Source organism: Gossypium arboreum, chromosome 13 (genome assembly GCF_025698485.1).
Source record: "Gossypium arboreum isolate Shixiya-1 chromosome 13, ASM2569848v2, whole genome shotgun sequence".
Classification (NCBI taxonomy): domain Eukaryota; kingdom Viridiplantae; phylum Streptophyta; class Magnoliopsida; order Malvales; family Malvaceae; genus Gossypium; species Gossypium arboreum.
This window is the reverse complement of record NC_069082.1, coordinates 3,777,454-3,803,860: the sequence shown is the minus strand read 5'-3', so window position 1 is coordinate 3,803,860 and position 26,407 is coordinate 3,777,454. Positions and strand designations below refer to the sequence as shown.

Below are 26,407 nucleotides of genomic sequence, written 5' to 3'. Positions count from 1 at the left end.
ATTGTATCATATCTAAGATTACATATCATTAAAAATTATATTTCCAGATGAGTCATGCTTGTAGATAGACCTTAAATATTTTCAAGTAATGGGCCATTCCGATCGGGCCAAATTATATTTGTAATTCTAGACTGAACTTGAACTTCGTTTTTTTTTTTGGGGGGTTTATTATTTTAAATATTACAATGAGCCGGACAAAATTGAATGTCTACATATACATTAGCAATTTTCTTTTTCTTTGTAACAAAACCCAAATGAATTTTCTTAAAGTCATTATTTGCAATCTTCTATGATCCTTATGTCTGCCTATTACCCAGTTTCACAGATAGAAAAAGTATTACTCATCCCATGAGACACAAGTGAAACAGATAGATGCTGATGCACATACACTGAGATCATGTAACTTTGGAAAAGGTGTTTTAAATGCATAACTGCAACAACATAAAATGATTAGAAAGCAAAAGTCCAAATCTACTCATAAGGATGCTTTTTGGAAACCGAAATGTAGCAATTATTTTGTAATTGATGCTGTAATATACTTGCTGCAAAATCCTGTGGCTCACTCTCTTTTGCTTTATGGTACCGAGCTTTATGCTTAAGAAACTCTTCCAGTTCTTTCTCCAACTTCTCAATGTATTCACTTGTATGATCTAGGGATTGTTCGTACTTGTATTTTTCCAGAGCCTGCAATATTTGCATGGAAAAATATAAACTGTATTGATATCACGTACCGGAATAAAAGACTGATGAACTGTTGAACTCTGCTTAATGAGTGAGCCACAAGTAAAATACAGTATCCTTGTCGAACAGAAAACAACTTCACTAAAGAGAGAATATTTATTTAGATGCATTACAATATGACAATGAGAGTAACACTGAATTGTGTTTACCACTATAGTACAAATAAACCCCCAACTACTACAGGTCTTAAGATGCTAAACCAGCCTAAAATTCCAGTCATAACTTTGAAGCATAAATACTTACAAACACAAACAGAGCCGAACTACCTTTTTTCTTTGTACACACACAAAACATAAAATAAAATAAAATAAAAAAACCTGATGCATTAGTAGTTCCATGCATTGATGCTAGCATGAATGAATGGAAACGAGAAATCACACAAAATACCGCCAACTAATTCTCAAGGAGGAAAATTTAGGAAACATAAAATATATAAGCAATAAACAGATAATCAAAGAAAGCAAAGGAATATTACTTTGTTTTTAGACAGTGTATCTGCTGGAGACATAATATTTGGTTGCACGTAATTCTTTCCACGGTAAAAAATTATAGTATTGTTAGGTTTGATGTCAATCACAATGCCTTTGCTAAGTCGAGCAAGTTCTTCAGCATATTCATGAACCTGCCCTGGCTTGCAAGGCTTGCAAATGACCTTCACAGTTTCATGTTTCTTCCAATGCAGATGCATATTGAGAACAACACCTCCAAATACTCCTCGTCTTCCAACTTGAACATAGTTTTTTTTCTTCTCGCCAGTACGCTTTAGGTAGTGTTTCTCTTCCTCAGTTAAAATTTCAGGATCATATGCTTCAGCTGGGGCCTTGGGAACCTCATATTTTCTCAACTTTTCGATCAACCATGCTTCCTTTCTTTTGGCCTGGAGTATTTAACAATCAAAGACATATTGGAATAAATTCATATAACTAAGTTACGATTATCTTGAAAAGAGAGAACAAGGGAGGAAAAACCCAACATGTTAGACTTTACTAGCGACTACTAAGAAAGCTCGCATCCAAGAAAAAGATAACAATTCTTAACAAAAATCTGAACTATAGTTAAAATGAGAAGCTATCTAACCTTCTCGAGTTTATATCTAATCCTAACTTCTGGATTTGGCGAATTCATCTTCTTTTTGGCCTTTAGACGATAGAAACGAAGCTCATTCACTTTTGCCTTTTTAGACATTTTTCTCTTTCTGGTTGTAGAGGCTAATCGACCAACTGACTTATTAAAAGAAAACCTGATAACATCCTCATCTGTCTTTAGCTCAATTGATGCATTACTCAAATATCTTGCATGCAACCATTTACCAAGTATGTTGTGATGCTGAAGTACATTCTGCTTTGCCAGCAATGACAAATCAGGAGAGGTTACACATGGTGCATGTAATGAAGGACTCACAGCACTGTAGCTTCTCTGGCTCGCAAATGTGATACAATCAAGACTAGGAAAAAAGGACTCATTTTGGACAAAACAACAGAACTTGAGTAAAGGTTCCCTGCAATAGCAAGCAAAATAATATCTGTGACCAACTTTGACAGATTAGAGTTTACAATTTCTATCTAAGAAAAAAAAAATCCTATTATAAATATTTTTGATACAAGGAGGTTGCGGCAGTTTGTGATGGTTCACCCACTGGGGGAAAGCTGTGAGAGGGTTGAGATAACCGGAATGTGGATGTCAAGAAAAAATTGGAGAAGAGAGGAGAGAGTTGAGAGTGCGAGAGAATGTCTTAGGCTCTTAGCCCCATTTTATTAGGTCAATAAACTTTCAAGGGGTTGTTTCTGTTAGTTCTCAAGATGTCATGTTTCACTCGTATATTGGTTCTGATCCCCCTGGAATTTAGCCAATCTATTAATGACTTATTGCCATAGGTATGGGCTATCATGTCTAATGACTAGTAATAAATAGAGGCTGTCAATGGATATGTGCGCCATCTGAATGACAGATATCGTATCCGTGTCAGACATATGGTCTCATCAATCCACGTTCACAAGGTCTTTGAACTCGCGAATTGTTGGACTCGCGGGCGTCCTAGCTCACAAGGTGTCTCCTTAGACCAAGGTGTGTGTCTATATATATAATAGAAGTTACATCATAGATTTATAATCTCTCTGTCAAACCCAGAATTTATATCTCTTGAATGTTAATAAAGAACGTAACATTACTTAGAATTTCAAATTTCTTTTTCTTCTGTCTCTTAATTGCAGCAAATGAAAGAAAACTTCATGCAAAGCTTAGCATTCAAGTTCTCTAACACTAACTATAAAAGGTTCACAAAATCATCAAAAACAAAAAAATGAAAGAGAAAAATTGATAAACATAAGAAAGATTCAAGGTTAAAAGAAAATTGGTTAAGAATCAAAATGTTCCTTTTCCTTCAATTCATACATTTTTGAGCAAGCAGTAAACTAAATTAAACCTTTAGAAAAAGAGAGAGAGAGGAGAAAATGGAGCAAACCTTTTGACAAATTGCCGGCTAATTTGTCGAATTGAAGCAAAAGTTGCCATTATTATAGTCACTAGCGTTTCAACAATTCATGTCAGGCACCAGTTGCTTCACCTGATTTCCAATGAAATAATTAAGCTAAAATAAATGAAAAAAATAAAAAAATAAAAAATTACAAAAACTAAAAACCGGATTGACTAAACTTAGATTAACCGTAATCCATTCAGACAAAATTCCAAAAGTTTCCTTCACTTCGATCAAAAATCAAACACAACCATATTTTGAAGAAATATCTTGTAATCAAACCCCATTTGTGAATGACAGAAGCCAGAAAGGTTTGAAAATCGTTTTTCTTTTTCTTTTTTGTTTGAAACAATTGAAAACCTTGGGGGGGGGGGGTTGATTATCAGACACCACTTTTCTTGTTATCAAACTTCATTTTACAAGGAAGATAAGAAATAGTAGAAGAAAGGAACGGAAAGAATTTGTCATTAATCAATCTTACTTTTTAAAATCTCTAAACCTTCAATTAAAGGGAAAAAGAATGGAAAAGATTCACAGTTATAAGAGTCTCTCCTACCAAAATGAATGGCTTTCTCTTTCCCTTCGATTTTTGAACGGCAACACCATCGCTATCACTGTCATCACCGCTCTCGGGCACAAAATGGCATTGCTCGGGTCCGCTCTATGTCCTTTTCTCTGATCCCCAAATATTTTATCTCGAAAAGGTGTCGGATTTCACGAATCCAAACCTAAAGTCTAAACCCTTAACCTTCTTGGACTCACTTCTCTGGCTGTCCGATCTAACTATAGTTTTGCTTGGGCCTACCTCTCATCTTTGAGCAAAAGACACAAAGATAGCCCTAGGTTGAAAACCTCTTTCATGCTTTCTTTTTGTGTTCTCTCTTATATGCCTGTGATTGCTTTTCCTTGCAGTTTTTTCTAGGGGGTTTATGATTGTTTCTCAAGTTTTTATTAGGTGGAAAAAAATACGTGAACTGCTGACTATGCAATTCCTTAGTGAAAAAGGAGATTTTAATAAATTGGGTATTTTAAATAATTATTTTAATTAGATTAATTAAATTGAGAAAAAAAGATTATAATGATGAAAATATGATCAACTTTATTTCAGAGGGACCATAGGCATAGTTTACTTTATTTTTACAAGAGTTTTATTAATCCTTTTAATTTTAAGATTAAATTTGTAATAATTATTCTTTACTCTATATCTAACTATTTAAAACATGTGTTAAATAAGTCTTTTCCTCATATTGTTATACTAACATTAGTATTTACTTATTTTGTCATTTTAACTTTTAAATTTTTTGTGAGATCACTTTGGTCCTCAACATTCTAAATTTAGTTAAATTATTATTTTCAGATGAAAAAGTGCACTAAATTGTTAAAATTTTAGCAACACTAATGTGGTATCATGTGTGCCAAGCTATATCTACTTCATAAATTTTAAAAATAAAAAAATTAGCAAAATTTTAAAAGTTCATAAAAATTTTAAAATTTATAGACAATTGTTGATTTTTTTTCAAATTATTATTATATTTTAAATTTATGAAGTATAATTGACTGTCATTCATATTGCCACATCAGTGTTGTTAATAATTTTAATGGTCCATTCAACTTTTTCATCTAAAAAAGCAATTTAAGTAAAAGTTGATGGCTGGGGGCCAAAATGATAAAAAAGAAAAAGAATTAAGACCAAAATGGAAAAAAGTAAATATTAGGAGCTAAGTTTATCATAATACTAAAAAAATTATAAAAGGACTAAATCTCATATTTGAATATAGTTAAAGGACCAAAATCAGAATTTGACCATTTAAAAAATCCTATCAACTTATCCGGTCGCTGCTATCCGCTATCGCCGACGAAGCATGCATAGAGAAACCCTCCTCAGTTAACGATTGCACCGCCGATAAGTCAGCTCCGTGATCCGCTTCAACCGCCTCTATGGCATCTATCTCCGCTGCAATGTCCGCCATTTCAGGCCGTTTCTCCGGCGACTCATCGCAGCAACGGAGAGCAATCTCCAGCAACTTCTCCGTCCCCTTAGTACCGTTTTTCTCCATAGATATCTCCATATCAAATACCTCAGCAACCCATTCTTCTCTAAAAGCTCGTTTGACCCATTTGCAAAGATCCACGCCATTGATGCCCGGCGGAGCCGAGTGAACCGAGACTCTCCTCGTCAGTAATTCCAAAAGGAGGCAGCCGTAGCTCCACACGTCGGATTTCCTCGAAACCCTTTTCCATGTCTGGTATTCTGGTGATTTATATGAGACCATATGTTGAGCTGCGACGGGAAGGGCCATGGATGCAGCGAGGCCGTAATCGGAGACGAGAACCGTTTCGCCGTCGTCGTCGAGGAGAATGTTGGTTGATTTCAGGTTGCCGTGAGGGACGGTGCATTGGGAGGGGTTTGAATTGAGGTGAAGATGCTCCAACGCTCGTGCCACGCTTCGAGCGACGGTCAATCGTGAGCTCCATTTGAAAGAAATCCGGTCCCGGCTACCTCTCTCGCCTGCATTTTCGTTATGTGTCTTGGTCAGGAAATTACTATTAGGGGTCATGGGGCACACACGGCCCAGCCTGATTTACTGTTTAGAAATAATAAAAAATATAAAATAAAATTTACTTTATTTTTTAACACTAAATGAGTCTTTTGGATGGCTTTGAGCTTAAATTTCAAGTTATTTTAGAACCACTCCTAGACTCAATCCATAAATACTCTTTGTTATTAAGTATTTTTGGATTATATTAAAAATAATAAAATATATATATAATATTTTTCCATCTTAGTTTTGAAAAAAATTATTCACATCAGTCTTAAATTTAATAATTTTTTCAATTTAATATTAAAATTTAAATTCTGTTAAAATATAATGTGATACTTTAAAATTGTGTCATATCATCACTTAAAATTTTTATAAATAAATATAAATAATTATATATTTTAAAAATAAAAATAATGACATGACTCAATTTAAAAATCACATGTCATCATACTTTCAAATACTAATGTGGATAAAAAAGTTTAAAGACCAAAATTTAAAAAGTTATCAAATTCAGGGACTAAATATTAATTTATCCCTATCTATAGAGAAGGTGAAGAAGACATAATTGATAATTTGATCACCATGAAGGCGGTTGAAGAGGTTTCCATTTTTGGCATATCTGTAGACCAACAACTTCACATCCTCGGAACACCAATACGCCATTAAGGGAAGCAAATTGGGATGCTTTTGATCTGCAATCATTCTCACCATCTTCATGAACTCCTCCTTGCTCATAAATGGCTTCAACCCCCTCAACTGTTTCACAACAACAGCCACCCCATCATTCAACGTAGCCTTATAACTATCCCCGCAAACTCCTTTCCCTAACCCTTCAGCACCAGCCCCCATCAACTCGTTCAGCTCGAAACCTCCATCATCCGCCAAGAAAACCAGCTTCATTCCATCACCATCGCGGGTTTCCTCAAAATGGCGTCTTTTGATCAGGTTCTTGAACTTGCTAGATCTCTTACAGTAGAGAATCAAAAGCAAAATCACGGTGACTAGACCGATTATGTCGAGAACCATGAATACGATTGCAATGGATTCCTTCTTGGATTCTATTGGGGCTGGTCTGTTAATTTCGCTGAAATGGCACAACGGATCGCACATGTTAGGGCCGTTGTTAGCGTACGAATCAGCGGTGAAAGACCTCAAAGTGGTCGTTCCGGGGATCGGGCCACTGATATTGTTGTAGGAGACATTAAAAACTGTTAAACCAGCTTGGTTGAACTCTGGTATCATGCCACTCAAATGGTTCTGTTGAAGCTGCAATGACCGCAACAACTCGAGATTGATCGAACAAGGTGGGATCGGTCCTTCCAACATGTTTTCCGACAGATCAATGTCTTTCAACTTGTGATTGTAACAGAAATCCATTATGTTCCCATACACTAAATTGTTCTTGAAGCTAAGGGTGACCAATTCAGAAAGCACAAGCAATGAAACAGCACTTGGGTTCCCCGATAACCCCCTATTTTCCAGCAATATCGACGTGATTCGGCCATTGATGCACTGAATACCATACCAGAAGGAGGTGTTTTCGTAGCAGTGAAGGCCGTTCCAGTTATCGTTTAAGAAAGGGTCGTTGAATGTGTGCTTGAGAGCATAAAGGGTGTCCCTTTCTTGCTCGTATTGAGCTATGGTGGTGCTGCAATGTGAGAAAAGAATCACAACGAGAAGGTATTTGGGAAGCAATGGAGATTCCATAGGTGAGTGTAGTTAATGAAATTTGTATTGGATTTAATCTTAATAGGTATAAAACATATAACGTATATATTGAAAGTCAATATATAAATATATATTCTCGAGAAATGCCATTACAGCTATGAAAGGCAAAAACAAGGACGATTTTTGAACTGTTTTGCTTTTGGATTTTTATTGCTTAGGAAATCTCAAGGGAGGCAATCTTACGTTGTTAATTTAGCCCTAAGGTTTACGGTTTTTTTTCTTTAGATCATATCAATTTTGATTTAAATTATTGAATTATTCGAAAATTTTTATTTAAATTACTGAGTTATTCAGTTATATTTTATTATTTAAAATTTAGCTTGCAAGCTCTAAGAGACGGCTCGATGATTGGTATAGTGGATCAGCACCCATCGAGTAGAAGAACGTATCTTATATCTAAGTCAATATGATAGTCAATGTCGAAGATCAGAGAAGAAAATTGTTTGAAATTTTGTTTGCAAATTTGTGATGTTCAAAGTTGTTTAATAAAAAAAAAAACTAAATTGTAAGAAAGAAGACAATGAGAGCTTTTCGTTGATTTAGGAGGTACGAATAGATAAAGTCATGCCCAATGACTTAATGAAAACTTTCAAATAATTCAATGATTATTTTAAAACTTTTTTAAATTGAATAACCAAAACGTAAATATACTAATAGTTTAGTAATCTTTATACATTTTTTGAGAACACGTGGATTAATTGCCACGCAAACAATCAGTTCAATATAGCGCTTAAATTTCAATGGTCGAATCACTTTCCATCCAAATATAATGCAATTTGATTAAAATTTCAAGGTAAAAGATTAAAAAAAAAAAATTAAAGATAAAGCGACCAACGAGATCAATCTTAAGTGTTAAAATTATCGTTATGCCTTTTATATATGGTGAAAGTACCACGCAAGTCCTCTATAGGGATTGATTTAAACTAATTCTATACTATTAAATGGATTAATTAAATTCTTGTATTAGTAAAAAAATAAAATAATCTCAAATTTTAATAGAGTTAGCATTTATTGTTTTAAAAATGTCATTTAGATAATATTTTCAAAGTTTTTATAAGTTTACAAATAAAATATTTTGTTTGGAGTTGAGCTACAAACGAAAAAATAATCGTCAAGTCATTTTTCAATCTATTTAATAAAAGATGGACTAATTTGAACTAGTCCTTATAATAGAGGAACTTGCTAAACATTTGGTCATGAAATGTGTTTCATTCTCACGGATAGAGATAAATTCCTCAACCTCATAGTTAATAGTAAACAACCACCACACCTCACCTCACCTCACCTTATCTCATGATTTATTGTTTCAATCTTTATTATTTGTTTTTTCTAACAATCTTAAGGCTTTAAAAAGTGTTTTTCATATGAGAATTTAATATATGGTGGACGAAGGAAGAATAGTGGATTATCACTATGATGGATGCTTTAAGATTAAAGTTGAAACAAGAATTATTCTATGGCGCCCCTACAAATTGCAACTGTTGTCTGGTCTTCGGTTATACAAGTTAACTAATTATTTCATTTAGTTGCATGATTTTTTTGTTATTTAAAATACAATTTATGAATTGATAATTCTAAGTGTTTAATTAAAATAATATATAATTTTAAATAAATTTTAAAATGCAAAACATGGATATATCATAATTAAAAGAAAGAAAGAAGGAAAATGACAAATGGCCATTTTGTAGAAGAGACAGTGGTGGCACTTTAGCCATCAATTATTTAATGACAGTGACGACTTTAGATTGAAATGGCATGAGACATTTTTTTTTTTTGCCAAAAAAAGATACAACATTTGGTCATTTTCTGCTTGGTAATTTACTTGGTAACAAAATTGTCCGTAAAAATTTTGTTAACGGGATAAAATAATTGATGATATTTTTAGTGACAATATTATTGTCAAATATAAATTAAAATGTGTATACCGACAAAAAAACTGCCTTCGATAAAGATTTACATTGACACAACACCTTAGCGACGATGTACATTTCGTCGTTGTATCCCATTGATAGTTTTATATTTAAAATCAGTGACGAAATATTATTTGTCAATAAATATATTTTTTTAAATCGTAAGATTTAAGAAGGTTATAATGTTATGTCCTTTCGGTGGAATAATTACTGTATTGAAAATTGATGTTTATTGGTAAATATATTGATGTATCAATTGGGTACACTATAAATATAGGTTGGTGTTATATTTGTAAAATACAAGAATTGATGAAATTAGATATTTTGTTTTGCTAGTGGTTATATTTGATATATACTTAGTGAAATATTAAAGGTACATAATTGAAGCCTTCTATATGATTTGAGAATTATTGTCAATTTGGATAAAAACAAATCAAAATCCTCTTATAATCTATAACTATGTTGTTAAGATTTGTTTAAAACTGTGATTAGAGCTCTTATCTGGCATTTAAACGATATGGTTTCAAAATCTGTCTGACAGATCCAGAGATGCATTTTTTATAACGAAATAGTAAATTCCATTGCCAAATGTGGAAGATAATAGATAAAACTGTATTTTTAGTTGTGAGATTAATTTTTTTAAAATGATATAAATATCTTACTACATTGATTATTCTAAATATTTTTTTTAAATTATGTAAATACCATACTATATTTGATTTTTATACATATAGGTTATAATGTTTAACAAATATAAATATCTAAAATAATAGCAAATTTTAAAAATATTCATATAAATAAAACAAAATATGTGGTTAATCTTTGTACTTGAATGATGTTCTAGATTATTCTTCACACATAAAAGTTTTAAAAAATTAAAATTACTTTTAAAATTTATAATTCTAACTTAATTGCCACCATTAATTTATAATTGTACCAACTTCAAAAACAAAAGATTATGTACTTAAACACACTTGAATTTATAATTTTACATTTTTATTTAGGGTTTATAATAATCATAAATATATATTCAATCAACTATATTACAATAATTGAATATAAAATCTAAAACAATAAGATTTAGTGGAATTGAAGATTTATACATAACAATAACGCATGACGGGATTTGAACATGAATATTTAAAGATCAAAACTTCGACTTGTATCACTAATATTAAAGCCTCATTCGTGAGCCCACTACCAATAAATTATTTACCGCAACAACCACCATTCCGATAGAGATAAGTCTCAACTAGGGTTATAAATTTGTGTTTGACTTGATTAATGATATTTCAATAGGGCATGCTTCTCATTTTTCTCTCTGTCATCGAATCCCCCACTTAGTTTTCTCTTTTTACTAACGAAAAATCCCCGTTCTTTTCCTCTCTCTAAAATGGTAGTCTCAAAATTCTCTCTCACTTTAATCCTTTCCGTTCTCTCAATCTACGCCGTCGACGCCGCCCACATCCACGTGGATACGGCGGCGCCGTTCCCTTCTTTCTCCTCCATCGGGGACTGCACGTTCCTGTTTATCAACATGGCCGATTGCTTGTCGTTTGTGTCGAGCGGGAGCCAGGTTTCAAAGCCAGAAGGAAACTGCTGTTCTGGCTTGAAAACTGTGCTCGATACAAACGGCGAGTGCTTGTGTGAGGCTTTTAAAACAAGTGCTTCTCTCGGCGTTCCATTGAATCTCACTAAGGCTTTCACTTTGCCGGCCCTCTGCAAAATATCCGCTTCTTCTGTCCCTAAATGCGCTTGTGAGTGGTTTTTCCTTTTCTTTTAAAACAAATATTTTGATGGAAAATTTTGGTTAGTTTTTGTTTGGGAAGTGGGAATTTCTATCCCATTGACATTTTTTTTAATGTAAAATTAATTTTCCTTCCATGCAAAGAATGAATTTGAGTTCGATCTATGTTAATTTTCCTTCGTTTTCTTTTTGCAAAAGAAATTAAGCATGCATGCATTCATCAACAATGACGAAGTAAATAAACAACCCTAAACTATACTAATGATATTTGAATAATTGACTAAATCTAAAGGTTGAATCTCTAATCGAGACAAAACGCTCCAAAACTCAAATTTTATGAAACTTACTAAAAAGAAAACAATGGAATTTGAGTTTTAGAATTGATGGCTAATAATCTGGGTATTTACTTTTTGTTTTCTTTGGCAGTATCTCTTACACCTGCTGGTGCGCCAGGTATGTTCTTCACTTTGAAGGTTTAATTGTTGTTTTAGTCCCTCTACTATTCTAAAATTTAATCTTTTTATTTTAGTTTGAACTAATTTAATTTCTCTATTTTTTTTTTAAAATAGAGCTCTATTTTTTATAACTTCTACTTGATGGTTACTTGAATCGGTAGTCGGATAGTCTGTTTATAATAGTTTGATATTTTTAGATATTATATCTATAATATATATAAAAATATGTGTTTAGAAATTTTTTGAACTGAAGTGAATACTATTTATTTTCCATTGTATTAATTCATAATTGTACAGTTTAATGAAAGTTGTGATAATTACATATTTAAAAATAATTAAATTTTTATTAGTTAAAAAATTATCTTGCTTTTAAAATAGAGTTATTTATTAAATTAAATTTCAAGCGTATTAATCATCAAACTTAATTAATATTGAGTTAATTATTTAAATTAATTATTATTTTAAATAATATTATTTTGTATTAATTATATAAAGTAAAATTATATTGTATATTGAAAATGTAAAAAATGTATTAAATGTTATTTGAAAATTTCAGCTTAGTAAAGACGCGCGCTACAACCATAGTTAGACCTAGTTTAAAATTTGCTACCAAATTTGTAGGGGTGCAACCATCGACATCAGCAGGTGCGCCAAAGACGGTCTCACGAGGAGGAAGAGCAGTGCAACCGCCACCGGCTTCTAGTGGGTCAGGCTCGCCATTGCTTTCTGTTTCAATTGGATCTCTTTTTATTGGTTTCATAGTTATGTTATTCATAGGGTATTAAAGTGAAATGTTATCATATGAGAGACCATTTTGATGTTTAGGATGTTGGTGATCATTTAGTTTCCCTTTTGTAGGTTTAATTCGAACTTTGTTTCAACTTTATACAGTAGATAATAAGTATTATTTATATTGTTTGGTATGTGACCTTGAGTATGTTGGGTCTAGACTAAATTTAGAGTCTGATTTAACTTGGAGGACGAATTTTTTTATATAGTAACTTTTTATGTCGTGTTTAGCGATACAAAATACAATTCTATATTTACATAATTTAAATTTTTAAAAATATTAATTATTATAAAATTATTAATAATAATTGTGAAAAAAGTAACAAAATTAAAATTAAATCATCATATGTAATATGGTTAGTCCAAGAAAATTGTTGATAATATTTAATTACAAATAAAATTAACAAGAAAAATAAGCATCATATGCAATTTTGTAACACCATTTATCGGGCTAAATCGATAACGAGAATAAAATTTAGCCATCAATGACAAGTTTACATTTGACACTTCTTTTTAATGTTATTAAGTTCATTTTAAACCATTAAACATCTCTAAATACCATATATATATATATATATATATATATATATAATATCATCAAATTAAAACTTGGGTCAACAAAGTAAATTAAAATTTCATAGCTCTCAACTTTTTGAGTACCTTTCACTAACTTTTCTATACATATAAAGACTATAATCACCTTATGTACATGTCATTTCCAAGTCCAAAATCATATATCAAAAGAGTCTTGAAGCCTTTAGAGAGTTGATGTGATCCTCGTGAAGTTCTTCTCGAGTTTTCTATCTACTTTTTTTCACTTACTCATTTGTTTAAGTAAGTATTCAACTGAATTCAATATTACCATATTATATATATATAATTTAATTAATTTTAATAATATTTATTCACCCAATTTCTTTCACTAATATACTCAAACTTTTAATTCATTTCCAAAATGTAAAGTCATTTAATTAACTTTATAACTTATAGTTTTTCTTTAACACATATAGTCACTAATTAACTTTCACATTCATATATCAAGATTTTTTCTTATATAAAAACATAACATAAACACTTAATTTACATGTATTACTAAAACACATACATCACAATAACATTTTTATTTCCACATATCACTTTTGCAGTCCTTAGTGAATCTTGGAGAAGTTCAATAATTTTTATACATTGAAGAGATCCAAACCAAACATGAACTCTCGACCTATAATGAAACTCTAATAATGGGAACTTCAGAAAAATATATAGGAACTTTAGTAAACATGTCACATAACCTAATATTCTCTCTTAATCCCCTTCGAATCCTAATATCACCAACTCGGTTCCTATCCTAACCCCCAACCCCTTTCAACTCCAAAATCATTTCATTATCATATATCGTATTTCCTCTGACTTCACTAAGGCATTAATGATCACTTTCATATAACATACTTAATATATCACATATATCACTTAGTATCACATTACTTATTCACTTTGACTTACATAATCACATGCACTACATCTTCACTTCATACATTAATTCACATAGACTTTCCTTTCATTTTCAACTTTATTTAAGTTGTTTCCATGATTGAATCTTCCTTTTCTTTCTTTCCCTTTTATTTTTGCTGCCCAAACTACTTTTGTTCAACCTTCGTAGAAAATTATATATATATATTTAGTCCATATATTCCATCATCCAATCAACTTTCAACACTTTTCAACATTAAGTTCTATAAATTTCCACAAACTTTTCACTTTATCAGATAGGAGATTTTAATCTCATCATTTCTAAATAACAATTAAAGATGAAAAAATTGCATTTAGGTCCCTCCTCCATAAAATGAGAACATTACACTTTAGTATTTGTACTTTTCCACTTTATTAAATTTAATCCCTATCTCAGTTTCCCAACTCTGCATATCAATACATATCCATATCACATTCATAATAATATTTATTCAATTTCACCTCATTTCAAAAAATGGTCAATTTTCACTTTTAGTCCTTCAACTTTAAAAGATTTCAATTGAGTTCTTACTAAATTTCATTATTCACACTTTCTCTCCAAATACTTAATTCACTTTTAAAATGCTTATCCTTTCTCAAAGACTAAAATTTTGGGGCATTACAAATTGTATCTAATTGCTCTAATATTCCATATTTGTTGGGTTAATCCTTCTCTAGCATTTAACATATACTCATTAATCTGTTGGTCCTTAACTAATTTCTTTATCATCTAAATCGAAATATGAATATGTATCATTAGGACTACCATGATCTTCTTTTATGTACTTTTTAAAATAAAGATCATTCCAATTCCAACTATGAATGAAGTTATAAACGTTGCAACATATTAGCACAATCTAACCTTTTTTTTCTAAATTAACCATATTGAGGGTGTTAATATGAACTGTTTTTTAAATAACAAATGTCTTCTTGTCCACATTTCGAAACTGTGGATGTTTTAGGTTAAATAGTTCATAAGCCGTCTTTAATGCTTGTGTCTAGCCCCCACTATCTCAAAGGGTAGTATGCTCTTGCAATAGAACTTTTTGCATATGCATAACCAACTTTGTAGATTACAAGATAAGAATTGACTTATGCTAAGGTGTCAAATAGCAACCAACTTTACAACTTTTATTTATTTATAATATTTCAGTTACTATTATTCCATACAAATTAGGTCACAATATAGAATTTATAATATAACCTTTATAAAAAAGGTTTTATAAAGTTCTCAATAGATTTTATAACACTTATACTAGGGTGCTCAAATACATATTTGTACAAGTATAATATATAATTTATAATATAGTTTTTATAAACTTAATTTGTTATTAGATAAAAGTCGTGTGAAATATTTAGATTTGATGTGTTCATATTTTTGGTCCAATAATAAATATATAATTCTATTTTTAAAAATGAAATATATCCTATAATTAAAATGTTTTTATTAGTGTATAAAATAACTTTTATAAGTTTTTATAAAACTAATTTCTTAAACTTAAATAATATATGTGTTTGAAAAATTACTAGGTAATTGATAATTGCTGTATAATTACTCTCTAATTCTTAGACGACTCTAAAAATGAATAGTGCGATTATAATGTTCCAATTACATTTAATTCGATGAAACTCACCAATTATAATAATTGTCAAAACATAATACTGTATGTAATTACAAATATATTATTATATTTGTTAATAATTAAACTAATTTCTTAATTTCCCCTCTCAATTTTAATAAAATAAAAAACCGAAATTTATAATTAAACAAAATTAATCTTAATAATTGAAAATAATGCTTATAAATAGGCTCGGATAATTCTAGATACTAATATCAAAATCTGGCTAAAATATTTTAAAGAAAAATTCCCAAAAATTTTGCATTCCATTGTAATAGAAGAGATTTTGTTTTTTAATTCTCTACTTTACTTTTTCACATATAATCAAATCAGATTAGATTAATTGGTATATCAATTTAGAATAAGAAAAAAAACAATTGACTTATAAATTCGTATAAATTAAAATAAAAATTGCTTGAGTCAGCGATAAAATCGAATGATCCAAGTTTTATATTTTTTTAATTAACAATCAAACTAATCGAATCAAGAACTAATGACATGATTTATTTGACCACCAATCCACTTTAAAAAACCATGCATATGATTTCATCTTTGTCGTTTACTTATTTAAGATTATGAGCATATCCAAATTAATAAAATAATGAATATCATGTCATCATCACTTCAATGACAGTAACTAATGTTTTTATCAATTTAAACTTTCTAATAATATTATAAAGTGAAAAAAATACTAAATTAAAATAGAAAATTAAATCTAAATGTCATGATTAAAAGTCTAAAACCAAAATTAGACCCATATATAGATCATGCAAATTTTAAAATTACTATTTTTTTTAAAATAAACAATTAACCCCTAATTCCTAACGAGTAATTAAAAATATAAAACTTGGAAGCCTTGTAAAATTAAAAGTTACACTATGATTTATTATATAATTAATGTTAAAGTTAAATATGAGATTTTGCCAAATGAAGTTCGCAACAAAGTCCACTTGTATAAATCCACTATGATTGTGAAGTTCTATGAATCCGCATGTTTAAAGTTTGGGTTTAAGATTTAAGGTGTTAGATTTAAAGTTTAGGGTCTCAATTTAAGATTATTTTTGCATTTGTTTATAATAAATTAATATTGAAATAAATTTATTACTATTTTTATTTATAATTTTTATTTTTGGTTTATTCAATGATGAAATATCATGTTATTATTCACTAATAGTACATAAAATCCATATGGATAATGGATCAAATATCTTCTCAATTAGTATTAAATATTATAATTTTCAAATCAATTTGAATAAAATAAGTCTTTTTGCACAAAACTATGATTTAGTTAACCAAGTTCGATGTGGATTAGGCTTAATGTTGATGTAAAGTTTCAACGAGGTAGAGAGGGTGATGAGGTTTTAGAACGATTCAACAGTGTAAGGCGTAGATCTATGTGTGATTGGAATGGGGAAGAAAAGTATTGAAGAGCTCCCTTGATGAGAGAATGAGCCCAAATATGTGTATGGTGATTGGATTCCCTTTGCCTAATTTTGAAAAATGTATATAAAGATGTCCTTGATGAGACCTACAATGTGACTAAGATGCTTATGATAACAATCCTTCTAATTCAAGGAAACATTATAAAGTGACTTTTCTTGAGACAAAAGTAGCAGTAAAATTTTTGTCTTACGGATGAAGTCAATTTGATTTAAGAAAATTTACATATATTTCTTCTTACAAAAACTGTGGTAATCCGCAAGAATTTCGAATTACACCAACATTGTAAGTATTGCAACCATTGGTAAGTAATTAAAATTATGCTCATAGTGAAGATAAAACAACCGTTTGAAATTAAGTTTGCCTCGAAAACGGAGCAACCATTTGAGATTACATTGATGTAATAAGGCGAATCATCGTTCAATGAGATCAGATCGTTTGGGATTATGATCAGTATGTGTAGAATAATTGTTCAATGAAATCGTTTGAGATTATATTGAATATGTGAGAACTGATTAACATTAATTGAAAAAGTGTAATAAAGATATTATCTTTAAAAAATTCATAAAAAATGACAAAGCTCGAATATTGTCATTTTCACATTCATACATTACATATTTGTCTAATGATATTTTCAAAATTTTAAAGGGTGTAATGATATTTTCTCAAAATTTTAGAGGGGTAATGCCAAATGAAGATGAAGAGAGAATGCTTAATGCCAAAAGACAAATGGCAATAACTTTTGTGGAACCATGTCTTAGTGTATCTACGGTGAACTTGACCAAGTGGAGCATTGGATTGAGCCTGTCATATATCATAAATTGAATTTACAGTAAGGTGTTGAAAAACAACAGGGATAGTCTGAAGCCAAACGCGATAGTTTAGATTTGGTCGTTTCATGTCCAACCAAATTCGCAACTTAGTTTTACCTTGATCAAAGTTATAGACGAAGAAGATGGTCACGTTATTGATTAAGGATACACCCAACTTGTAGGGTACGTCAATTGGAGGCGTTAATGATTTTTTTCAAAAATAATTTATAAAAAAATAAAATAATAAAAACAATTTATATATAAATCAAAATTTTAATATTAAATATTATTATTACGAATCAAATTTTTATCCCTTTACATTTAACTATTAACTATTAATTTTTTGGTAATATACGTTTATTTGTTAGTATTTTTGTAAAAGAAAAAAAGTTCACGAGTATATTAGTTAGGAATTAATTAATTTTTAAAATTAAAAAATTTAAAAATATTTTTATATATTTTTGAATTTTTAAAATTTTAAAAATATTTAATTGCCCCAAAATGAATTTTTATCGTAAATTTAAATAATTTGAAACTTTAAATGAAGAGTTAAAATAATTTGTTTAAGTGCTAAATAAGTTATTGTGCCAAAATAATAACGATGTCAAAGTTTAATTACTAATTTTAACATAATAAATAGACAACACAAATTTTTATGGCAAAATCCAACTCATAAATTTATGCATATCATTATCGAAACTTAAAAATTTAAAGTTAACTTGTAAAAATAAATTAAAATTAAAATTAGAGGTGTTAATGATTTTTCTTCAAAATTAATGAATTAATTTATAGAAAGCATATAATAATAAAAACAATTTATATATAAATCAAAATTTTAATATTGATTATAATTATTATAACTCAAATTGAATTGAATTAGTATTTGAATTTTGTTTAAAAATAGCATTACTCAAAAACATGTTTTAAATATATATTAATTTATCTTATTTTTTGAGTAAATACCAAAATGTTTTAAGATATTTAAAATAATTTTAAGGCACTTTTGTAGTCAAGTCTTAGAACATAAGATCATATGCCTAGATACACGAAAGTTTAAATACAAAAATCTACTTCAAAGATCGTATGTCTTGAGATATAACCTGTCAACGACTATATAACTATTTTCAATTATATTTTGAGATATTTTGGCAAGTCTCGAAACCTGAGTTATAGGAACAATTTTTAAACTTGAAATTAATGTCTACTAAGCTAATAACTGCAGATAGAATGATGCAAGCAAGTATTGCATTTAAAGTGTACTTGAATAATGGAGTTATGAGTTCCAATGTTAGTAGCACAATAGAGGCCATCACAATATTAGATACGACAGTATTACATCTAGCCATATAGTTTACTGTCGAGCGAGAGAAGGATCTTGCATGAGCATGCAAATGATTAAAATATTAAATAGAGAAACCAAATTAAAATAGAAATATTAAATCCAAAAGGACTAAAAGTTTAAAACCATTTTTTTTATATAATAGAATCTCTAATTCACAACCGCATTTAAACTTGATCACGTAAACTACAAAAAAAAAAATACTACTTAACAAAATTGAAATTATAAAAAAAACTTTTTAAGAAAATTTACAATCAACCCTCAAATCCCTAACAAACATTTTTAAAAATAAAAATGGAAGCCTCGATTATAAGATTAAATAGTTACCATGGGTAAAATTATATAGAACTCAATAGTTTGAATAAAATAAAAGTTTTACACTTCAATATGATATAGGAATCAAAGTTAAGTGTGGATTAGAATTCGAATATATATATATATATATATATATATAAACATGCACTAGTTTATTCATACTAAAGTTTTTTGTTAACAAATCTATCATTGTTGACATAAGTTTTGAAGAAACGAAGATGTCTGACTTATACGTTCTTTTTGCATCATCCATGCCATGCATGCTTTAACTAAGTACTACTGTTCATGCATCATACATTATACATTAAACAAAATACTATTGTTTATGCATCATAATACATTCTTTTTGCAACTTGTTTTGTGTTGAAAATGATCAAGAATTCATTCATGTGTTGTAAAACTGATAATACATTCTACACTTATAAACTCTTCTAACAAACTAACTTACACAAACTAACTCTAACTACCCAGCTAATTGTTTTCCCTTCTCAACACTCCCCCTCAAGTTGAGGGGTGGTATATATCTTTAACCCCCAACTTGGATACTAAATACTCATGTTGTTTAATTCCTAGAGCTTTTGTCATTAAGTCAGCAAGCTGTTCAGTTGTTCCAACATGCTACATCTGAATCAATCCTTCTCTAACTTTATCACGTACAAAATGACAGTCAATTTCTATATGCTTAGTTCGTTCATGAAAAATGGGGTTGGCTGCAATTTGTAGAGCTGTTTTACTATCTAAAAAAAAGTATAGACTTATCAGACTGATTTCTTTTAACAATCCATCCAACCAAATAACCTCTGCTACTACTGATGCCAAACTTCTATATTCAGCATCTACTGATGATTGAGAAATAGTGGTTTGTTTTTTTTTTTTTATTTCCATGAAACGAGAGACTCTCCAAGTTTAACACAGAAACCACTAACTGATCGCCTAGACATAGGACAAGAAGCCCAATCAGAATCATAGAAGGCAACGATTTGCATTTTACTAGCCGCAGACAATAGAATACCTTGGCTAGGATTTTTCCTTATGTATTGTACCACCTGAAAAGCAGCTCTAAATGTGATTTTTTTGGTTTGTGCATAAACTAGCTTAAGTGTTGAACTGCAAACATTATGTCTGGTCGTGTATTGGTTAGGTATAACAACCTTCCCAACAGTCGTTGATATACTGCAATATCCTCAATTAAATCTTCCCCATCAACCTTTGTTTGTACCAATTCATCATATTCAACCGAGGTGAGTTTTTGATTTTGTTCAAGAGGTGTACACACTGACTTCACTTCTCCTAATCCCAGATCAGCTATCAATTCCAACGCATACTTTTGTTGGTTTAACACAATCCCTTCACTCGATTGCATTACCTCTATTCCAAGAAAATACTTTAATGCACCAAAATCTTTCATTTTAAAATTCTGGTACAAGATTTGTTTCAGTTCATCTATCATACTAACATCACTCCTTATAATTAACAGATCATCAACATAAATGAGTAAGATGACTATGTCACCTCATTTCCTTTTGGTAAACAGGGAATAATTGTACTTGCTTTGTGCATAGCCTTCTTGTATTAAGGCCTCAGTAAGCTTTAAATTCCACTGCTGGGAAGCTTGCTTCAGACCATATAATGACTTAAGCAGACGGCACACCCTAAACTCCCCCTATCTGCGAAACCATTCGGAATGTCCATATAAACTTCTTCATACAAGTCACCTTGCAGAAACGCATTGTAGACATCCATTTGGAAAAGAGGCCAGTCATGAATGGCGGCCAAGCTAACAAGAGTTCAGACGGTAACATGCTTAACAACAGGGGAAAACGTCTCCTGAAAATCAACACCAGCCTGTTGATTGTATCCTTTCCCAACCACCCGGGCTTTAAACCATTCTACCGAACCATCAGAATTACCCACTTACAACCAATAGGAACTACACCAATAGGTAAAAGAACAACCTCCCATGTACCATTGGCTTCCAAAGCTCAAATCTCTTGTTGCATAGCTTCGATCCATCTTGGATCCGAGACAACCTCAACATAGGTTTTGGGTTCAGTCAAAGAAGAGATATGGGCTGCAAAGAACTGAGAGTGAACAGGTAAATGCAAAGAGGAGTAAATATGAGAAATAGGAAAGAAACCTATGGCACAAGAAGCGGAAGAGTGGTTGGAGCAGACGCAATCTTTCATCCAAGCAGGTGGCCTAATAGATCATGTGGTATGGCGTAAAGGGGAAACAGTTGGCGCAGATGAAGCTGGTTGGGGAGCAGAAGGAATGGATAAAACAGGTGAATAGGAAGGAACAGGAATGGAAAGCAAAGATTCAAGATGAAGAAAATTGAAACTATCAGTGATAAGGAGAGACAAAAAATGTTTGGTAGGAAAAGCAAAAGGAAATATTGTTTCATGAAAAACAACATCACGGTTAACAAAGAAAGTTTTGGTTTCAAGATTGAATAATAAGTAACCTTTCTGCACAAGAGAATAACCCATAAACACAGACGAAATAGCCTTATGAGAAAATTTATCATGATAGTTGGATGTGGTAGCATAAGCAAGACAGGCAAAGACTTTCCAACGAGAAAAATCTAGAGGCATATGATATAAAAGTTCAAAAGGACACTTCCAATCCAAGAGAGTAGTAGGGATATGATTTATCAAAAAACAAGCAGTTAACACACATTCACCCCAAAATTTACTAGGCATATAAGACTGAAATTTTAGTGACCTAGCCACTTTAAGCAAATGTCTATGTCTTCGTTCAGCAACTCCATTTTGCTGAGGAGTGTGTACACATGAGCTTTGATGTATAATGCCAAACATACTAAAAAAATCATTGCACTCATTCTTAAAGAATTCATACCCATTATCACTTCGAACAATTTTAATACTAGTGGAAAATTGAGTCTTAACCAAGGTTAAAAAATTGTTTAAGACAAACAAACCCATCACTTTTATACCGTAACAAATACACCCATGTCATCCTTGTGTAATCATCAACAATTGTTAAGAAAAATCTATGGCCATGATGAGTAGAAACCTGATAAGGTCTCCACAAGTCGATATGAATAAAGGAAAAAACAACATCAACACGAGACGCACAGATGGGAAATGGACGCCTAGTTTGTTTAGCAAAAGGACATATAGGACATTGGTTTATACTATCAATATTTGAGGCTGTACAAGGAAGGTTAGGCACCTTATTCAATCTTGAAACCGAAGCATTACCAAGTCTAGTGTGCCAAAGAAAGGATGAGTCAACGGAAGCAACAGCGACAACGGATGAGGGCAAAACTACACGAGTCTGTCGGGCTGGATCGAGGATGTAAAGACCACTATGTGCCTTACCAATCCCCTTCATCTTTCCACTAGAGAGATCCTAGATAAAGCAAAAATGAGGGTAAAATGAGACAACACAATTAAGATCAACAGTAAGTTTTGAAATAGAAAGAAGATTATAACGAAAATTTGGAACATAAAGGACTTTCGTAAGCTGAAGGCCAGGTAAAATGGTACAAGTACTGACATGAGTAACGGAAACAGATGAACCATTTGAGAGTCGAACACAAGGTGAACTTGATGCACACACAGCATGAGATTCTAAGAATTGAAAATCAGAAAGTATATGGCCAGTCGCCCCAGTATCCAGAATCCAATTGTAACCAACATCAATTATACCTGCTAGACTGGCAGTAACCTCAACTGTAGGTTCCTTGTTCAACAAACTCAAAATTTGATGATACTATTCCTGAGTAAACATTGGTGCCTGTGGATGAGAACTAACGAAATCAATCACTTCATTATCAAGTACAAGAGCAGCAGCAGAAGCATTATTCACTGCGGATCCGGAACCATTGTTCGCCTTTTTCTTGGTAAACTTAAAATCTACAGGATAACCAATTATCCTATAACAATTCTCTCTTTTATGCCCTTTAACCTTGCAATGATCACAAGTTCCAGTAAATCGTTTCTTTTATACCATCTGAACTGAAGAAAAAGAAATCGAATCAACCTCAATAGCACTGGAGCTATGTTGTCTCTAGGACTCTTCTTGCATAAGCATTGAGTATGCATTGTTGACAAACGGTAATGGATTCATCAACATAATTTGACTACACACCGCATTATACGTCTCATTCAACCTCATGAGAAACTGGAACAAATGTTATTGCGAAACATGCGCAACTCTCTGTTTAGATTAGACACATCCACAAGAAAAAGATGGCACAAGCGCATCATATTCATCCCAAAGCAATCGCAACTTAGAAAAATACGTAGAGATGGAAGCAGTACCTTGAAGCTGCGAGGCAATTTCACAATGCAGAAAAAAATTCTTGAACTATCCACTTTATGGAATCGTTCACCAAGATCACTCTATACTACTGCTGCACTAGAAGTAAAAACAATCCCTTCCGAAAGCTCTTTGCTGACCGTATTTAATATCCTAGATAAAACAATAGCATTACACCTCTCCTACTGGTATCCTAATTCTCCAAGAAACAACTCCTTGGAACAATAACCACCCACCAATCTTAATTTATTTTTGGCCAGCAGTGCAATTTTCATGGTTTGGCTCCAGACATTATAGTTTTCAACTCCAGTCAATTGGTGAGAAACTAATAGCGTACCTGGAGTATCGGAAGGATGTAAGTAAAGCGGATGATTGAAATCAAGGACTGATTCAATAGCCATGACGCAAAATCCCCAAAGTTGGAGCTTCAAGAGAAACGTTGAGTAAAACCAGAAAGCAACAATTGAAGAGTGCCCTAGAATGATGACCAAGAAACCACCTAATAGCTAGCCTTGGGCCAATATGACCCAACTAAAAAAACTTACTAACTAGCCGATAAAGGCCAAAAACAAGCGGCAAAACAAAGTAAACTGAAAAACCTGAAAACAGTTCAATTCTGCAAAATCATGAACGACTCAAGGAACACCGACGATTATGAACGGCGAGATTATGAACCACTAGTAAACAACGATTTCCCTAGCTTTGATACCATGTTGAAAATGATCAAGAATTCATTAATGTGTTGTAAATCTGATAGTACAGTCTACACTTATAAACTCTGCTAACAAACTAACTTACACAAACTAACTCTAACTACCCAGCTAATTGTTTTCCTTTCTCAACATTTTGGCAAATCCAAGGCCAATTGTGGTTGACAAGCTCCATGCATCAAAATTTCATGAGATGATAAGGGAATATAGGATCTTCCTCACTATGGAGGATGCAGTTGTAACATGTGCTCCAAAAATGGATTTAGAACCATAAGTTATCGTCGAACTGATTCGGAATCAAATTAAACAATATAAAGGTTTTCACATTGAAATATCTCATTTTATTATATATTAATTTTAAATTAATAAAAAGATATTAAAAGAAATATCAATTAAAGTTTTTGTTTTTATTGAAAATTACTTAATTAAGTTGGTGTCATTTTAACGAAACCTATTGTCTATTTTCAATTAATTCTATAACTCTAATGAAATCCAACTAAATTATCCAACAAAATAACTTCTTCTTCTTTTTTACTTTTATATTGATAAATTTTATAATTAAAACAATAAAAATTAAAATATTCTCAACAAAATGAATGTTTTTAAACTTTAAATTTATTATTTATTTTAATAAAATATGATAAATTTAAATACTAATAATTAAGTTTGTCTTGAAGACAAGTAACCATTAAGAATTACATTAATGTAAGTAAGGCGAACCATTGTCCAATGAAATCATTTAGGATAATAATAAGTATACAAAGAATATAAAAACTAAAATTTGAAAAATTAAAATATAAAGACTAGCCTCTCAATTTTAATAAAGCAAAAAAGCTAAAATTTATAATTAAACAAAATTAATCTTGATAATGGCCAATAATACTTATAAATAGATTCTGACAATTTTGAATACTAATATCAAAATCTAGCTAAAAATAGATATAATGTTGCAATAAATTTAATCTAATATCAATTATTATGTTTTTAAAAATAAATTTATATATTAATATGATTTAATTTCATAACCATTGTTAATGAAACGTTAAAAATTTATAAAAATTAAAAAACATTAAATATAAGTTAATTAATATATAGGTAAATAAAATTAATAATTGTGTAAAATTATTATAAGGTATATATCGTTCAATTATATAGAACACACAACATTTTGCGGAGCACCTAATATTATTTATTAGATGTATTTGCCAATAATCTTTCTTTCAACTTACAAATTTTAAACTAATTTGTTTTTCTTACAATTTTGAATATATATGCGTTTGCTGTATTCTTATTAGTTGCATTTTATATATTTTTTTGTAATTTTCAGATCCACATGTGGTTTTTAAATATGTGATAATTTATTAGTATATAAATTTGAAAAAACGAACAAAAATATTTAATTTTAAATATTTAAAATTTTAATAAAAGAAAATATAAATATTGTCAGGATACCTTCAAATTTAACTATTAATAATATTCTTTACAAAAAGTAACAACTATTATTAAAATTTAAAATTTAATTATTAATTTCAACGTATTAAATCTTAAATATTTTAAAATTCAACTCAAAATTAAAAAAATGACTAAGAAGATAAACTAACTCAAAATTAAAAAAATGACTAAGAAGATAAACTAACTTTAAAATTAAAGGTATTAAGGATGTGCTTTCAAAAATTAATAAATTATTTTCGAAAAAATATTTGTAATAATTCATCGATTAAAGTATGATCTAAGTTATGTACTCTTGGTATATTCAAAATCTAGTCACTTCATTTTTCAAATTTACAATATATTAAAATTATTAATACAATTAAAATTCTTCTGTTACATTTGGATTCGGTGCCTCATTCTTTTTACTATATCAAGTGATTTTTTAATTTCAAAATACCATATAAACAAATTTAATAGAAGAATTTTAACAATATTAATAATTAGACTTGAAATTTTAAGTTCGATAAGTAGATGAACTATATTTTTAAAAATAAGAATAGAG

The 26,407-nt window shown here is 30.5% G+C and overlaps 3 protein-coding genes and 1 long non-coding RNA gene across 5 annotated transcripts; 1 reads left to right on the top strand and 3 right to left on the bottom strand.

Annotated features, from left to right (window-relative positions):
- Positions 1 to 404: 404 nt before the first annotated feature.
- Positions 405 to 4,203, bottom strand: LOC108464261 (uncharacterized CRM domain-containing protein At3g25440, chloroplastic-like). The gene is made up of 5 exons (XM_017764455.2): positions 3,771 to 4,203; positions 3,203 to 3,304; positions 1,819 to 2,239; positions 1,217 to 1,618; positions 405 to 684 (listed from the first exon to the last, which is right to left on the bottom strand). The coding sequence occupies exons 2-5, from the start codon at positions 3,250 to 3,252 to the stop codon at positions 472 to 474; spliced, it is 1,086 nt and encodes a 361-aa protein (XP_017619944.1). The 5' UTR covers positions 3,253 to 3,304; positions 3,771 to 4,203; the 3' UTR covers positions 405 to 471.
- An 831-nt stretch (positions 4,204 to 5,034) lies between these two features.
- Positions 5,035 to 7,464, bottom strand: LOC108462376 (pollen receptor-like kinase 4). The gene is made up of 2 exons (XM_017762329.2): positions 6,339 to 7,464; positions 5,035 to 5,723 (listed from the first exon to the last, which is right to left on the bottom strand). The coding sequence occupies exons 1-2, from the start codon at positions 7,462 to 7,464 to the stop codon at positions 5,035 to 5,037; spliced, it is 1,815 nt and encodes a 604-aa protein (XP_017617818.1).
- Positions 7,465 to 10,675: 3,211 nt separating this feature from the next.
- Positions 10,676 to 12,632, top strand: LOC108464262 (non-specific lipid transfer protein GPI-anchored 31). Its single transcript, XM_017764456.2, has 3 exons — positions 10,676 to 11,152; positions 11,569 to 11,595; positions 12,219 to 12,632. The coding sequence occupies exons 1-3, from the start codon at positions 10,789 to 10,791 to the stop codon at positions 12,380 to 12,382; spliced, it is 555 nt and encodes a 184-aa protein (XP_017619945.1). The 5' UTR covers positions 10,676 to 10,788; the 3' UTR covers positions 12,383 to 12,632.
- A 9,707-nt stretch (positions 12,633 to 22,339) lies between these two features.
- On the bottom strand, positions 22,340 to 24,727 carry LOC128286568 (uncharacterized). 2 transcript variants are annotated; one of them, XR_008277177.1, is made up of 2 exons: positions 22,940 to 24,727; positions 22,340 to 22,792 (listed from the first exon to the last, which is right to left on the bottom strand). It is a non-coding gene; the product is annotated as an uncharacterized LOC128286568 (long non-coding RNA). The 2 variants fall into 2 exon arrangements; XR_008277178.1 differs by having other exon boundaries at positions 23,092 to 24,727.
- Between the last annotated feature and the right edge of the window lie 1,680 nt (positions 24,728 to 26,407).

Excerpts from the sequence above, each read along its gene's own strand:
- LOC108464261 (XM_017764455.2), bottom strand. The coding sequence starts at position 3,252 with ATGGCAACTTTTGCTTCAATTCGACAAATTAGCCGGCAATTTGTCAAA. Across the intron at positions 2,240-3,202 it reads AGCCGGCAATTTGTCAAAAG|GGAACCTTTACTCAAGTTCT; the intron begins GTTTGCTCCATT and ends TTGCTATTGCAG. Across the intron at positions 685-1,216 it reads ATACACTGTCTAAAAACAAA|GCTCTGGAAAAATACAAGTA; the intron begins GTAATATTCCTT and ends CAAATATTGCAG.
- LOC108462376 (XM_017762329.2), bottom strand. The coding sequence starts at position 7,464 with ATGGAATCTCCATTGCTTCCCAAATACCTTCTCGTTGTGATTCTTTTC. Across the intron at positions 5,724-6,338 it reads CCTCTTCAACCGCCTTCATG|GCGAGAGAGGTAGCCGGGAC; the intron begins GTGATCAAATTA and ends ACGAAAATGCAG.
- LOC108464262 (XM_017764456.2), top strand. The coding sequence starts at position 10,789 with ATGGTAGTCTCAAAATTCTCTCTCACTTTAATCCTTTCCGTTCTCTCA. Across the intron at positions 11,153-11,568 it reads TTCTGTCCCTAAATGCGCTT|TATCTCTTACACCTGCTGGT; the intron begins GTGAGTGGTTTT and ends TTTCTTTGGCAG. Across the intron at positions 11,596-12,218 it reads TACACCTGCTGGTGCGCCAG|GGGTGCAACCATCGACATCA; the intron begins GTATGTTCTTCA and ends CCAAATTTGTAG.